Consider the following 16,822-nt stretch of genomic DNA (forward strand, 5'->3'; position numbering starts at 1 on the left):
GTCTGTGACAGAACATTGACATTTTGTCAGAAAAACATAACCCCTATGTGTAAATTGGCTGCAAGCATCTTGTGTGCAGTGCTGTGCTTTATTAGACCTCTCTTTTTTTAAAAAAAACAATAATAAGTGACATACCACACAGATCCTACAAAATAGGGTCTAAAAAGGGCCTTGCAAAAAGAAAGAATAGCTCTGGTGACTATAAAGATTCAGTGCCCTGCAGAAACCCACAGAGACAGGCGCACTCTGATTTTTCCTCGCACGTAGTTTATAACAATATGCAAAGAAGCACTATGCAGCTATAGCATTGCTGTTTAGATTAAAGGTATTTCACCATCCGTGCATCTTTGACTGTGACAGACATTTAGCATTATAAGGTTCACAGCTTTCTTACTATTTGCAGTTTAGCTGTTTCATTCTCTAAAGGTCTGTGATGCATATGAAGATAGAATGAGCAAAAAGATGTGGGCGATTTCTTTGTAGAAATTGTCTAGTGTCTTTATTTAGTGGAAGCAGTTTATGGTGTCATAACAAAGGGGGGTCATTCTCAACCTTGCTTTTCTAAGCTATGAGGTGGTAGCGGAAGCCAAAGGTGTCAGAGCCAGCACTGAGCAATGCATGGTTGCTGACTGGATGATTTCACCAGCTGATGTCAACAACCATGCTACACCAGCAACCTCGCACTTTCACAGTGCCGCTGGCTTGAGTACCCCCCACCCCTTTTTCCACTTTTGCCTACCAGTACAGAAAGGTAAGGGATGTGGGTGGTGCTGTGGTGTCAACCACTGAGCCTAAGGTTTGCCGATTGGAAGGTCGGCAGTTCAAATCACCGCAACAGGGTGAGCTCCCGTTGCTCGGCCCCAGCTCCTGCCATCCTAGCAGTTTGAAAGCACATCAAAGTGCAAATAGATAAATAGGTACCACTCCGGTGGGAAGGTAAATGGCGTTTCCATGCGCTGCTCTGGTTCAACAGAAGCAGCTTAGTCATGCTGGCCACATGACCCAGAAAAACTGTCTGTGGACAAACGTCAGCTCCCTCGGCCAGTAAAGCGAGATGAGCGCCGCAACCCGAGAGTCGTTTGTGACTGGATTTAATTGTCAGGGGTCCTTTACAGAAAGGTAAGGTTGGGAAAACTGCTTCCCTTTCTGCTGACATGGGGTAGCTACCACGGGTTACCTACATTCTCATTATGTTATTCCATCCCATTCATTTTAATGCAAAGGAAACCTAGTGCAACTTCAATGGGGGGGGGGGGGAGAGAAGTAATCAATTACATAATGTGTGTGAACTGAAAGCAACAAGCTTTGTAGCCTGAAAGTGGTAACAACAAATGTATTGATTTCAATTCTAGACATTGGATGAATAAGTAAACATTGGCTGGTGATTCCTGCTCCTATTTCTATCTTTGGCATCCCTAACCCTAACTTCCCAAGTGCGGAACTTGTGGAAAGGTTGGGGTTGCCCTCCCACACAACCTATATTTTTTGCTAACTTCCCTTTCCCCCCGTGCCTTCCAAAAAATCAGGGCTGGGTGACTTTCCAGAACAGCAAAAATTGCCTCCCCCTGGTTTCACTGGTGAATGTGAGAAGCACTTCTGCTAATGGAGGGGCAACTGGAAATCCAAGGCAGTGTTACATAGCATGTAGGCACCCAACAATAAAATAGATGCTATGGTGCTTATTCCCCACCTTATCAAATCTCTTTCCATAATTGGGGGGGGGGGTGGTGGTGAAGATTCAATTCATTGTGTGATTTATGAGCTGAGCTGCTTGTTTCAACTTTTATCTTGAATATGCTTGACAATTAAAGATAATTTCTCAATATAAAACCAGTATCACATATAGGAAGCAAGAAATAATGAACACAGTAAAATGAATTATGGCAAGCAGTTATGACTTTTAAACAAATTGTTTCTCTTTTACCTCAGAACCTGGCATAAAAAAGGAAGTCAGTCTACCTAAAACAGGTAATGGGATACTTCTGTATTTAACAGAAAGCATTTGTGTTTTCTACAGACTGAATTATTCCTCTAGATAAAGCATTGCACTGGTCAATTTGAAGGGCATAATCTCAATTTGAAAATGTCAATATATCTAACAATATGTTTTTCAGTTCTTAATTTCTCTAATGAGAGATCTTCAACATCTCAGCAGCAATTTTGTGAGCCTCTATTATCCAAAATAAAAATGTAACGGTGGGTGACCTGGCATTGCTGCATGTTGTGTGTCATGCAAATGTATTACCATAATGTCAGCTCACAAACTCATGTCATTTTGCTTAGCTGTCAACCAGTATGACATTTTAAAATACTGTGGTATCAGTGCAATGCACAAATTGGCCATGCAGTTTTTCCCCCCAGTAGGGTCATTGAGCTTATTTTCCAAGTGGCAGAATAATTTTGAAAGCAAAAGTTTCTCAACAGAATCTCATCCATGATAATGTTTGCATAGACGAGAGCAATATTATAATTAGATGTGCATGTTGTTTGTGTAGATACAACTTTTCACAAGTTTGTAATTGGGCCTGACATTATCAGTGGAGTGACACCAGCATTCAAAATACTTTTGTTCAGTTGTATATTTTTATTCAGTCATATTTGCATTATAATAATGCAGCTTATCCAAAACCAACTGTATTGTTTAAAACAGGGATAGCTATTGTGGTACCCTCCAAATGTTGCCTGCTATCTCCCACCAGGCGCAGTCAATGGCCAATGGACAAGTATATTGGGAATGTCAGCCCAACAATACTTGGAACACACCATTTGGCTACCTCTGGTTTAAGCAGTGGCCATTGCGATAATAAGATACAACTTACGTATAGACATAATGCATGTAAAACTATTGTAGTATCAAGAGACAAACCCTTTTGTGCCCTGTAAAGTCTTTTTCCTTGTTGCTATAAATAATCCAGACACCAACAGCTGTGTTAATTTTTGTTGACCATTGAAATTATTGCAACAAAGTTATCTTCATCTAGTAGCTATATGTTTTGGATGGATACTTTTCAAAAGTATACCAACATGTGTCTTACTTCATTTTCAGTTATTTTGGCACGCTCTTAATTGGTTTTGTGGATCATGTTGTAAAGACCAAGATGAAGGAAGGGGGAAATGTTGGCTGATTGTCTCAGTTTAGAAATAATGATGAATTGATGAAGCCATGGTAACTGACAGAGGGCATTGCACAACTAAAAAGAATTTATTAATAAATTAAGCCGTTTTCTTTAAACTGCACCAGCAACCAAATATATGCCCATTATGTCACGTTCTGGTTGGTCACTGGGAGAATGGGATGCTGGCCTAGAGGGGCCACTGGCCTGATCTAGCAGCTTCTCCTTAGGTTCTTATGAATAAAAATAATGGTTTTAGAGCAGGGGTGGGGAGGCTTTTTTAGCTGAAGGCCTGCATTCCCTTATGGAAAACGTTCTGGAGGCCACATACCATTAAGTGGCAGAGCCAGAAGCAGCAGTGGGCAGAGCAGTTAATTTGTGGGTTTTACGTTTGTGCTGTAGGCTAGTTCCTATACACACAGCCCGGTCAATCCTCCATTCAGGCAAGGAAAAAGCATTACCTGAGGGCACACCACAGCCAGGCAAAAACACTCAAGGAGGGTGTGAAGTAGGTCTGGGGAAAGTGGTGTGACCTGGGAAATGTCCTGATGACCCCCATGGAGAGGCTTGGAGGGCCACAATTACTCACTGGGCCTGAGGTTCCCCACTCCCGTTCTAGAATAGCTGCTATTCTGTGTCTTAACAAATCCTCTTTCTTACACTGCATGCATCAGCCATGAACACAAGTGCAACAGACACAGGCATTCATTCTGTTAAACGACAGACAGATTTAGTAACTGACAAGTTACCAAAAATATGTTCTGCTTTTAGCCTTACTAATTTATGGTTCACTTGGCTGAAAGATTTTCATCCTGAATCCCAATCATTCGTCCATGGGTGGGAGGGGAAGGTGCTGTTTATATTAATATCTTTCTGGCATTCTGATAAAGTAATAGGATGATGCTGCATGTTGCAAAAGGATCAATTCATCCTTAAGCCATGTCTGTTTATTCTCCAACCATTTCAGTGTGGTTGGCATTTTACTTGGGATGCTTGGGGAATTACTTATTTGTGAATTCTGATAAGAACTAGCCTGATCTGCACCTCCCAGATTAATGTGCTAATGTGCCCTTTTCAGAATTTTGAGATATAGTTGTCAGCTAAAAGACCATATTGAGAGAAAATATGTTTGTTGCTGTGCACTTTGTAAAAAGATACAATCAAAAATACACATCTACATGTGTATTTATTTATTTATTGTGCCTTTGTAACATAAATAAACCATGCAGGTTAATGTAGAAATGAGTCGTGGTGGATTTATGAAGGAACAAAGGCAGAGCTGACAAAGACTTATCTGTCCAACTGTGCACACAACCAACCATTTGTGCTGTTTCTGTGTAGTGATATGCTAAGAGCATGAGACACCATTTGCATTCTATCAACTGAGATAGGATTTTGAGCTCTAGAATGCATTTGGCATGGGTCAGTCCCACACAATCGTAGGAAAAAGGCATTGTGTTAATAAGCACACTGCTGCCGCTACATACATGCCCATGCCATAAAATCACCAAAGTACACCCTTCTATGTACAGTCTAGAGGGTGCATAACACCCTATAAATTAAAATATAACATTTAAAACCAAAGCATAAAAGATATAATATTAACAATGCAACAGACAGACAATTGTCACTTCACATATATCTGTACATATTGTACAGGGCCTGGGCAAAGAAGTATTTTGCTGGCACCAAATATCCATCATACTTGAGAGGGAAAGGAATTCCAACAACAATGTGGCACTATGGAAACAGGGCTATACCATGTCTCCCAAATGCTCCCCTGGTGCGTGTTCTTATTGCAGTGTAAAGCTACAGAGCTCAAATGAGTTTCATCTGCAGTCTTTATTTTAAGAATGAATGTAGCTCACTGTTGTCTTTGTATTTTTCTAGGCAAGAAAGTGGAACACAAACCAGCAAGTAAGTTGCTAAACTGCGTAGCAGAATTAAAAAACAAAAAAAGAATGAACAGTTGTCATAGACAGGGCCGGATTTAGGTTTGATGAGGCCCTAAGCTACTGAAGGTAATGGGGCCCTTTATATGTCCCGCTGTCCTTTGTCAACAACAAATTGTCACAGTTTTTTGTGTTGAATATATGCTATATGGTAATTTATTGACCTAATAGGTATCTAAAACCATTTGCACATAACAAAATATGTATTTTATCATAAAATACATATTTTATGTAAGCACTCTCTATATATAAATGAGCAAACCAGTGATATGTTAGGGAGCAGGCTAGCAGGTGGGGCCCATTACTTACATCATAGGAGCCTATTCAACACAAAACACTGTTACTATATGTAGGTTTTATTTTATTTATTTGTTTTTTATCTTATATTTTGGAAATGTACATCCAGTGTTTCTTTTTCTTTTTTTGAGGGGGGGCAAGAGAGTGGGGCCCTAAGTTATAGCTTGTTTAGCTTATACATACTGGTCATAGATGCCATTGTTGGTCAATGAAAATGTTCCATATTAGTAACCCTAATCCTGGTTTTGGGAATGCAATATCCATGGTATCTGCCCGCCTTTGAGTGGCCATGATCTCACCTTGCTCCCACTAGCATTTCCCGGCATTCAGGCTCACTGATCAGGGTGTTCAGTGTCTGGATCCTTGGCCAAAGTCATGCACAACCTATAAACAATACAGTTGTGGCCATTTTTAGTCCATTTTCTTAGTCCTCTTGTTCTCCCCCTAGCACCATGCTTTGGGTCCAACAACATAATCACTGTGACTTGTGATTACTTGTGATGTGGGCAGGATATAAAATCAATAAAATAAATACTGCTACTCCTTGCAGATTCCTCGTGTGCTAAGCAATAGTTTTGAACCTCTGCTGCTGCTTTGCCTCATTTTGCCCCTGGTATTATATGCTAGTGCTGTCTCTTCTATCCACTATTAAAATTGCCAGGTAAATCTAAAGCCACTGAGGATGATGGTGAACATACTAGAATTCAGCTGACGTGTGACAAGAGCTGCAATATGTAAAACAGTGGCTTCCTCATATTTTTGACTCTATCCAAACTGCCTTGTCAGTTGGAGTTACGCAGCTGTGCAATGGAGCTGAGTGCACAGTTTGCAGCATGCAGTTCTTACAATCAGCTGGCAAGTGTGTTAGAGAACAAAAGGAGCTCAGTAAGGAATTAAAGAAAGGAATCTGGGGAAAATAGAAAACACCTTCTCCCCAACACATTGACTTTCAGTTTTAGTTTAAAGAGAAGTCAATGTATGTTTTTGAAGTTTATTTGTGCTAATGTCATGCGCCTTAAAACAAGGCACTTGCTTTATGTTTTTTATATAGATGAGCCCCTTCCTTTGAATATTAAAGCAAGAGGTTGTTAGTTTTTTCTTATGCCAAGCCTTCTTTCAAATTCCAGTGGATTTTATTGCCTGTACTCTCCCCACAAAATTGCTCTGGGTTTCCCCCCGGCACTCCAGAGCAGCTTTAAGGAATGTGTTATTTGACATGTGCAGCAGAATCATCATTTTCAATACTGTCTTTGTCACAAGCCTGGTAAATATGGAGCCATACCTGATGATCTGATAATACTGATAGTTTTTACTTGGACTTTGTTATTTTAACTTATGTGCATTCTATGTGCCTGTTTTGCAGTTTCGTTTCTCAACTTTTAATTTTCATCCATTGTTATATGTGCTCTGTTTTATATACTTTATAAAATGAAATAATAAAAAAATAGGGGCATCCTGGGGCAGAGTGGTCTGCAATCTGCAGGATACAAAAAGCCCTTTTTCCTCTGGCCTGCTCCAGAAAAGGACCCAGAACTATGCTGTCCTGGTGCTGGAATAGAGATTTTGCCTCCCATCAATAACATTTCCTGGTTTCCACAGCACAATAATAGACAAAGAGCTTTTTGGTGCTTTCAGAAAACCCATGCAACACTTTTCAAAAATTCAATCCTAAATATGAAATGACGCTGTCCACCTCCCTGGTGTTCCTCTTCTCTCAGGGCTACAAGGGTCTTTCTGCCACTGTATCATGAATTGGAGCTGACAAATCGATCTATTTTTTATCCTTCTCTTAAGGCAGTTCAAATAACTCCCCTCCTTTTTCTGTTTGAAAATCTTACCATGACAGAATCTGAATCGCTGCATTTTTTAAAAATGATATTGAAAACACTAGAATTGCAAATACATTCGAGTGATAATTTGAAAGCAAACCTGTATTTGAAGGAAAAATCTATTTGCTATTAACACATGTGTTTTCAAACCATTCTTGTATGATATTATGGCCTTGCCATATAAACGTGCTCTCTCTATAGTAGCAGCTGATGGTTGCTTGGACTTAAGCAGCATTATCTATCTTCCACTGGTCCTTATTAACTAGATTCATTCTGATAAAAAAAGTACTTCTATGCCATTCCTAATTGGCAATCCATTATGATTCCTCAGAACCAATTCACTTTAAATCTCCCTTGAGTAATGTGACCCTTATCTTATGAAGTTTAATTATCACACAAATGGAAGCCCAGTTGCTTCCATTATACAATTCCTTGTTCTCTCGATCATAACCATGGTTGGGGGTCCACTGTTTATGCATTACAGTTCTTGGGGCTTTGGAGTTTAAAGGAAAATTAACAAGTTTATTTTACCCTATTAAGGTGATTAACAGAAGTATTTGAAGTCTGTACTCCCATTAAGATAGAAAGATGGGCTCCATTTACAGAAATAAGCTTTTGCTAATTATTGTATGAAGTAGTTGCCTTTTTTCTTTTAGTAAACTGTTTCTGGAATGTACATCTGGATTATAGAAGTTATGCTGTGTTTCCCTCCCCCGCCTTCTGTAATGTAACCTCCTCTGTTATTCCACTGACTTTGGGTAGGAGTAGTGTAGGGATACATAAATTTATATTTGAAAATATTTTAGCATTTCTTAAGGTTCGTATTTGTGTTTTTCTACAGTACAATATTGTCTTTTTGGTGCCTGAATGGGTCCTATCTAGTTTCAGAGGAAGTAGAATAGAAAGAAGCCCCCTTCTTGCATGAATCTTAAGATTGCCATGTCTTGCCTGGAGCTGGGCTCATCCCTAGACATCAACACATTGGGATGGACAGTCTGCATAGGGAAGTTCTATACATAAGCATAGCAATACATGCTCATTTGGGGATGGGACATGCAGTTATCCTGTGATGCCCTCTTCATGACACATGACAGGGGTTATTTGACAAATTGGCTCCTTGTTTATTTTATGCTGCTTCTGTCTTGTAGAACAAGAAAGCCTTAAGCATGAGAAAGAAGTTCCTCAAGTAAAACCAGGTATGTATAAGCACGGAAGGATTTCCAGTCCATGTTAGGTCTCAGCTGCGAATAAAACATTTTAAATGTGTTGTAAAGTGCAATATACAAATGTGACACTAGATGGTGACAGTGAGCTATGCCAAATTGAATGTATTCTTTCAAAACTTTTTTTAAAAAAAGCATTTTCACAGTGCTTTTTATATATGTGTGTAGATTCCCTCTCAGTTTCATTCCTGCTCATTTGTAACTCCTGTTAATCTATTACTTAAAAACAAAGTGGAGACATTTTTATTTAAATGTGTATTTTATCCCAAATTATGCATCACTAAATGTATTTTATCCTTACATGCATCAGCACAGATTCAACTTAACAGTTGTTTAGTGGGAGCCAGCACAATGAGTGCTGCTAGTGCAATGGGACTTATTCCCCCTCTTCTTACCCTACACACAGTGTGTGTCCCCATCAGTTCAAGGGGGGGAGGCCGACTCGCAGTACAGTGCATGGGGGGAGGATAGGGGTAGATTATTCCATCTGGCGGGAAAATATGCTTGTGCTGGTGGAATGATCAACAGTGAAATATTCCCATAATCTTTCTAGTGTGCAATCTGAAGGATAATTATGTCCCATTAGTCTGGGAGGTGTGAATTAAATTGGTTTGCTTGAAATGCAAACCAAACAAAATTCTCCTCCATGCCTAATGTATAGTCTATTTTCAGTTCCTATCCATTCCAAATAGTGCCATTTGATACACAGAAACAAACAAGAAAATTGTAATAGTTGCACAGTCACTTGGCAAAGCAGGAAGGAGAGCTGACTAATCCAGCAGACTAATATGTCCTTGGGCACCTGGCATTATTCCTGTTCAACATAAATGTATGCCAAAAAAACAAACAAGCAAGCAAACAGCTTCTTCTGCTTTCCCATCTCTAATCAAATCAGTAATGACCTCCATAGAGAATGTTTACCAGTTACCTAAGATTGTTTGGTGATCATTCTATATTCAACTCTTTTTAAACTCTTTTTACCATATATCTTTAAAACGATTGATACATAATTAAACAATGAAACAAGGGAGGGGAACAAGGGAAAGAATACTAAACAGAAATTGGTTAGGAGATCAAAAGAAAAAACTCTTCTGGTGAAAGTCAGACAGGAGTGAGCAAAACAAGTATTTCCAAAAGGATTGGCAGATTTTCACCAGGTAGAGAGGTGTCATGTTGAATACAAAGCATTTGGCTTGATTAGTCTTTTGGAAAGACAGTGCTGATGGGTAAGTTTTGCCAGCAATTCTATACATCATCTGTTGTCAGACAAGAAGTTCTCAGAACAGCCAAAGAAACAATGTTTCAAAGCCTAGAGGATATGAGCACAAACACAGTCAAATCTTTGAGTAACACCCTGGAAAGATTGTCAGATTATTTGAAAAGATCTGTATCATCCACCCAGTAATTCTGAATGTTCTGATATATACTTCAGACCAATTTTTGGACACCTTTACAAAGTCTCACCACATATGAAAGTACGGTCCATGAATTCAACATTCCCTCTTACACATTTGACTCATATCATTACACGTGGTATATACAATACCAAAAATGCTAATTGTATTTGACCTTTGCAAAATATTAAGAGTATTCTCCTGAAACAGGACACATTCCAGTTTCGTTAGAAACAAGCTCCCACCTAAAATACATCCAGACTGCTTTGATAGCCCCCCCATGCTATTCCTTTCTGTTAGAGTTGGGAGTTGGGGTGATGGAAAGATAATGGGTCCATTTGTAGGGCCTTAACATGATCAGAAGGGACGCAGGTGGCGCTGTGGGTTAAAGCCTCAGCGCCTAGGGCTTGCCAATCGAAAGGTCGGCGGTTCGAATCCCTGCGGCGGGGTGCGCTCCCGCTGCTCGGTCCCAGCGCCTGCCAACCTAGCAGTTCGAAAGCACCCCCGGGTGCAAGTAGATAAATAGGGACCGCTTACCAGCGGGAAGGTAAACGGCGTTTCCGTGTGCGGCTCTGGCTCACCAGAGCAGCGATGTCACGCTGGCCACGTGACCCGGAAGTGTCTCCGGACAGCGCTGGCCCCTGGCCTCTTAAGTGAGATGGGCGCACAACCCCAGAGTCTGTCAAGACTGTCCCGTACGGGCAGGGGTACCTTTACCTTTACCTTTAACATGATCGGAAACCTTCATTGGCCCTTTAAACTTTAAGTGTTAGAGCTTAAAGGATATACGTGGCTGCTAGAGGAAGCCCAGCTAGTCACAGCCCTACTCTGGTCAGGTTCTCAACAACAACTCCTTTAGTTAGTTGTAGCAGAATGGGTTAACCCCACTGAGTGACAAAAGATGCGTCTGGTTAGATCCAGAGAATACTGAGCAGAACTCTACTTGCACAGCAGTCCTTTTCTGGCTGCTTCCCCTGAACACATACACAAAGGGTTCAAGAGATGCTCTGGAATGTTGTATAGGTGGACTCCAATGGGACAGAAAAATCAGGTGAATTACACAGGGATCTGAGCAACTGCAAATATTCAGTGATTGTTTCCATCATAAATATAATGTGTGGTATCCATCTAAACAATTCCACTAGCACAATGAGTTTTAACTTCCCAACCCCCTCCTCTCCTCACAAGCTCGCTGCCGCCACCACCACCACCACTCAAAAAAACAAATCTGTTCTGGAGGCTTGAGGGAGGACCAGATGTGGTGGCAAGTGAGGAAGGACGAAGTTCTGTTGCCCAGCTAAAAGTCCTTTTGCTATTGGAACTGTTTAGTTTGATATTTTAATTATTATTTAAACAATAATAATAATAATAAATAATAATTAAAATATCACACTAAAATTATGCTTCTAAAGGGTACCACCACATTCTAATATGTATGTCAAGAATATACACAGTGCGGTATGTTCAAACCAAGGCCTATACCTCAGCATTAGCTCTCTCACTTCATTCCGTTCTCATATGCTGCTTTCTTCTTTTTCTTTCCAGCCAAGCCTAAAGAAACTAAAAGTATGTGCCTTAGTACATTTATAACAATAGAAAACTAACTTTGCATGCATGGTAACAGAGCTATTCTCTGTTTTTCTTCATTCAGTCCTCTGAAATAGTTGTGCTAATTATGCTACTGCTGAGACCTGCAGGTATTGGGTGGTTTACAAATTTAATAATAATAATAATAATAATAATAATAATAATAATATGTGCAGAAGATTCTGATCTAGCAGAGGGACTCCACAGGTGAAATGGGGGGGGGGAGGAAGCAATCTCACTGCTTACCTCCCTCCCCCTGCAGCCCCCACATCTGTTCCAGATACTGGGGTTACTATTCAGAACAGTGTGGAGAGTGACACTAGGAGCTGCAAAAGGAAAGGGAACTTGGCAAAAACACCTCTCCCTACCCTCATTTCTCTGGCAAGAACATCTTGATATTTTTAGGACCCACCTTATTTCTGTAACATTGGGTTGCTTAAAACTGGTTTTAATATTGTGTAATACTAAAATTGTGTTTTAATATTAACATTGCGTTGTTGCAACCCACGCTGGAAGCATAGTGTAAAGGGTGGGTTAGTAGTATTAGTATTAGTAATAATAATAATAATAATAATAATAATAATAATAATAGTTGCAGAACTTAACTTAGCAAATGCTACTAGCAGTAAAAAGAATGCAGAATCCAACCTCCTGAGTTTATGGCACATCCTATGCATTTCTGCTCAGAAGGAAGGCTCACTGAGTTCTGCTTCTGAGCAGGCATGCATAGGATTGTGTTGTAAATGCAATTTGCATGCAGAAGAATATTTTGCACTTTTTGCACTTATAAGGAGGTGTTTTATACATATGCCTTTTTAAAAATAAAAAGATCTCGAGCTAAAGCCCCACTTGCCCATGAAGAACACTAACCTTGGGCCACTGACCACTTCACAGCCCAACCTCCCTCACAGATTTGACGTGAGGGTAAAATGAGAAATTTCCCATCTCCTTGGAGAAAGGGTGAGATTTAAATGCAATAACACGGCCTACAGCATAGGATTAGATTTAGAACTCCTGATTCAATTCCAATCGATGAAAGTCCATGAAATATGTATAACGATTCACTGCTTTGCGGAAAGCAATATTAAGTAAAATAGGAAGAATTGGCCACACTGCAATCTAAATGTAATTAAACGGGGTTTTGGATAGATTACGTGAGAGAATATGAGCTGCTGCTGCTGTTCTTGGTAGGTATACCTTTTTATGATTTATGCAGACTGCCCAGTGGGTTAGAAACAGTGTGTATCCATTAGAGAATTACTGTGGTCAGATAGCACTTTGCTGCAAAACAAAAAACAGAAAACAGAATGACTGGTGAAAATTTTCTAGCAAAGCCTTGCTGTGCTATTCCCAATGGAGCCAGCAGATGGCAGCGATCCTTATGAATGTTTGTTTTAAAGACTTTCGCAGAATTTGGTGTCTAGAATGCATTGCCACAAAATGCATACTTTGTTCTGCCTTATCCTAGGAAACACACAGAGAGTGTGTTCATGTAGTTTTAGTTTACTGATATGACAACCAACATTTTTTACTATAGATTTTCTGAGCATCTCACTGGGAAGAGAAAGGGTGAAACTTCAGAAATATTTATACAACCAAATCTATCAATGCAGTGACTATTTCACATCTCTTGGTATAACAACAGACTGTTGTAGCGCAGGATTTCAAAATATATCAAGTTAATTAACTATGGATTTATAACCTCTTTGTAATCTTTGTGCTAGATCATGCAAATATATTTGCACTTAAAGGAAACCCTAAATTATCTACACATAGATAATAATAGCAATCAAGGAAATTAATTAGCACTGTATTTTTTAAAAAATAATTACTAATTCATCCTATTTCCATTTATCTTTAATTAATTGCCTGTGGCACGAGTTGATAATTTTGCAACATCAGAAGCTTTATTCACATTAAAATAATTGTTAATGCATGCTGATTGCTTTAAAAGAAGTTCTGTTGTGACTTGATGCCTAAAATAGGAGACAATGTTTTTCTAATGAAACAGTGATTATCTCATTATCATAGAAATGCCATTATTGATGCCAAGATTATTTTGGAAGAAGTATTTGAACAAGGTAGTGCTGGGTTTTGTTTCTTTCCAGTGATCTCAAAGGTAATAGAGATGGAAGGTTCACAATGAAACCAGAATATGTACCAAAGCAGAAACAATGCCTCATTATATCATGGGAGAATAACGTCTGACTTAAGTGTTTTGAGTCTGAAAAGGATTGTGATGGCCCATTATTAAAGATTTGCATTTCCCAAATTACATAGACTTGAATCCAAACATGTGCTTGTGCATGGTAGCGACACCCCACAGGGTTGTAGTGCTTACCTTTAAAATGTGATATTTTTATGCATGTACCCAGGAAAGTCGTGTGCCCAGTGTCAAATTAATAGCTCATGCACATGTTAACAAAAGTGCCATCGTATCCAATTATCAAGATCTTCCGCTTATTTCCTTCCTCTTTTTCTAATTTTTTATTCTTATTTCCATATACTCATGCATACCTTCCTTGAAGAACCATCAGCTGAAATCACAGTAGCAGGTAAACATCATACCCCCCCCCCCCTTAGATATTGAGCAATAAGAACAGGTTCACCATTTGACTTAACGGAGCCTAGCATTTCTAGATCTTTAGCTCATAAAAACTGCCATATCCACTGAGCTCCATGAAAACTGATTAGACTTGCCTTATCAAAGGATTTGGCTGAAACTGTCAGTTTATTTTATTCATTCACAGTTGCTGCAACTGTAACTCGAGACTTATTGGGAACAAGTCCTATTGAAATCAGTGGGATTTGCTTCTGCATAGGATTGGGCACGCCAGGTCCTTAGGAGTTTGATCTAGGTTGGTCTGATTAGTGGCAGCCCAGCTTGAAGCTTAGCAGATGGTTTGTGCTGTAGAAGACACTCAACCAATCTGTATTAAAGTGAGCCAGATCAGGTTGGGGGGGGGGGCGGGAGGGGATGAACCAAAGCAGACTGCCAGATAGTTGCTGCTGTTCTCAGCAGGGAATGGCGAAAGTGCCTGCAGCACTGCACCTTTGTTAATTTCAGTCTGCCTCCTTGTGTGAAGACACAGATGATTGACTCTGTTCTCAGAAGCCTGAAAAAGAGCATATGTGTATTCCAGAAGGTTTTGAGATATGGCTCAATGGAAGTCCATAGAGCGGCACAGAATGGTGCAAATATAGTAACTAGGCCACTGCTGGTCACATTCGCTCTTGCTACTGCTGATGGAGCGACACAGCAGACATGTCCTTCAGGTGCTTTTAAAACTAAAGTGTGCAAATATTCAAGGCTACTAAGGTTTAATCATTATGCCTTGGAAATCTCCCCAGCCAAGAAAAAAGAGACGCCTTTGACGGAAAAAGAAGGTAAGGGCTCGATTTCTTTAAACGGTCGTTATATTGCAGATGTGCAAATTCCTCCCCCCCCCCATCCCGAAAAAAGAATTAACAATGTGCATTGCGTATTTTGATTTTCAGCTTCTTATACTGTACTTTATTTCTCACTTCTTGGTCTACACAGGGAAAAAGGTGGAGAAGGCACATTTTAAAGAAAAAAAGGTCACAGGTAATACAAAGAGCTACATATAAAACCTCATAAGGGGTTTTATATTTCATGGGATTTTCTTTACAGTAACAGGAAGAACAGCAAAATTCTAGAGTATTATATTCAGCTAAAATAATAAGAGTGTGCTTAGCTTTCCCACAAAGCAATTAAATCAAACTCCTGCAGAACTCACCCAACAGAGATGGCTAACGCACATGTTTCTATGCCTGTATACTCAAAAGAATTATCTGGCCTGCACATCACATTGTTATATGCCATCCGCCCTCCATCATCAGGATATATCAGGAACATTGGACACAATTATTTATTTTTCCTGCATGGAGAACAGCTCTGTGTAGAAAGAAGTGTGAAGCATGAGTATCGGTCGTATGGCAGCCCAGAAGTGATGAGCTGATTTACATTCCATGTTGAAGAAAATATCTCTCTGTACATCTTATATATATACTGTAGTGGAAATGTGTGCTGGGCCAACCTGTGGCAGCTACACAAAAACACACACAAATAAACCTTACATATCAACCAATGCTTCGAGAAATGAATCTGTGCCATCTCCACACACCGAATTCAGACCAACCCAACTTTTGGCACACTTTGTTGTGATGTTCCAAAACGTAAGCTATCCTGAATGAGACACAATAGTGTGGCTCTTTATCTGAGCATACATTATAGAAACTTCTTAATCATTGGGGGGAATAGGCTATAATGCTGTATAAAGAGCTTCTGTAAAAGCTCCATTTAAATTCTGCTTTCTGCTAATTACCCAAGGAGTGCAACACCTCAGAAATGCTACAAGATTCTAGTGAGGAAGCAACTTTGGAGGTGCTGCTGGGAGCTTTGTCAAATGCACTCCCCATAATTTTTTTACTAGAACAGAAAGCAATGTGTGATATTTAATAGTGGATTCCTTATAAGTATTTTCAAATGACAGCTAGGGAAATATAACATTGGATGCATTCCTTAATTTATTTCTTTTTAAAAGGCGAGAAATAACGTTCTTAATTTTCAGTTCTCAGCAGCCAATTGAAACATTTTCTGCTCTTAAGTAATAATCTCTAAATGATTCTCTAACCCAAGAATGATAGCTCCAAGAGACCAGGATGTGCTTTTTCTTCCCCATAATTCTGCACATTGTAACCATGATTGCATATGTCCAGATTGTAGAAGAATTGCAGATGACCTCCTTTGTTAAGTGTGGATGTTCACAAGATGGTACAATGTCAGATATTAATAGTAGCATTTATGAAACTTACAACTTCTAGAGTAGCTCAGAGACTTCACAGTTACCAAGGCTCAAGAGCTTCCCTGAGCTGTATCCCTTCATCTCCCTGAAGTTTTAAGATTTCTACTGCCATTAACTAAACAGTAGCATTACAAAGCTCCCTCTCAACAGTCCTATTTCTCTGTGTTGTCGGGGTGGGGGTGAACAAACATATTGCGATTCTGTGTAATTTGTAGGCATGTTTGGCAAAAGATTTGATCTAGTTAAAATACAGATTTTGGCATGAAAATTAACATGAAACCTGGGCCCAGCCCTAGTTTAGAGACATTGGTACAAATAATAATAATAATAAATTTATTTATATCCCACCCAAAGCCGGGCTCAGAGCAGCTAACATCATACAAATAAAACAATGCATAAAAAACAAGCGATCAATAAATTAAGATACATCCCACAATTAATACAAACAAATTAAAATTAAAACCGGACAAGCGGCAATCTTCAGGTTAAAATTGAAGGCTGTTACCAACTGTTTCCACTGATATTATAAGCACCTGTGAGCGGGCTGGGAACCTCCATCATGCTTGTTCTTATACAAGGAGAAAATGAGTCAGACTGAACC

General features: G+C 39.5%; 1 protein-coding gene across 6 annotated transcripts in view; it reads left to right on the top strand.

Moving 5' to 3' along the window:
• TRDN (triadin) overlaps window positions 1-16,822 on the top strand; it is a 175,665-nt gene that overhangs the window by 145,851 nt on the left and 12,992 nt on the right. For all 6 annotated transcript variants that reach the window (XM_079970771.1, XM_079970773.1, XM_079970768.1 and 3 more), the window contains 7 exons: window positions 1,930-1,968; window positions 5,004-5,030; window positions 8,340-8,387; window positions 11,354-11,374; window positions 13,924-13,950; window positions 14,747-14,782; window positions 14,937-14,981. In XM_079970771.1, the coding sequence (XP_079826897.1) occupies window positions 1,930-1,968; window positions 5,004-5,030; window positions 8,340-8,387; window positions 11,354-11,374; window positions 13,924-13,950; window positions 14,747-14,782; window positions 14,937-14,981 (243 nt within the window). The remainder of the gene's footprint in view (window positions 1-1,929; window positions 1,969-5,003; window positions 5,031-8,339; window positions 8,388-11,353; window positions 11,375-13,923; window positions 13,951-14,746; window positions 14,783-14,936; window positions 14,982-16,822) is intronic.

Source organism: Podarcis cretensis (genome assembly GCF_951804945.1).
Source record: "Podarcis cretensis genome assembly, chromosome: 3".
Taxonomy (NCBI): Eukaryota; Metazoa; Chordata; class Lepidosauria; order Squamata; family Lacertidae; genus Podarcis; species Podarcis cretensis.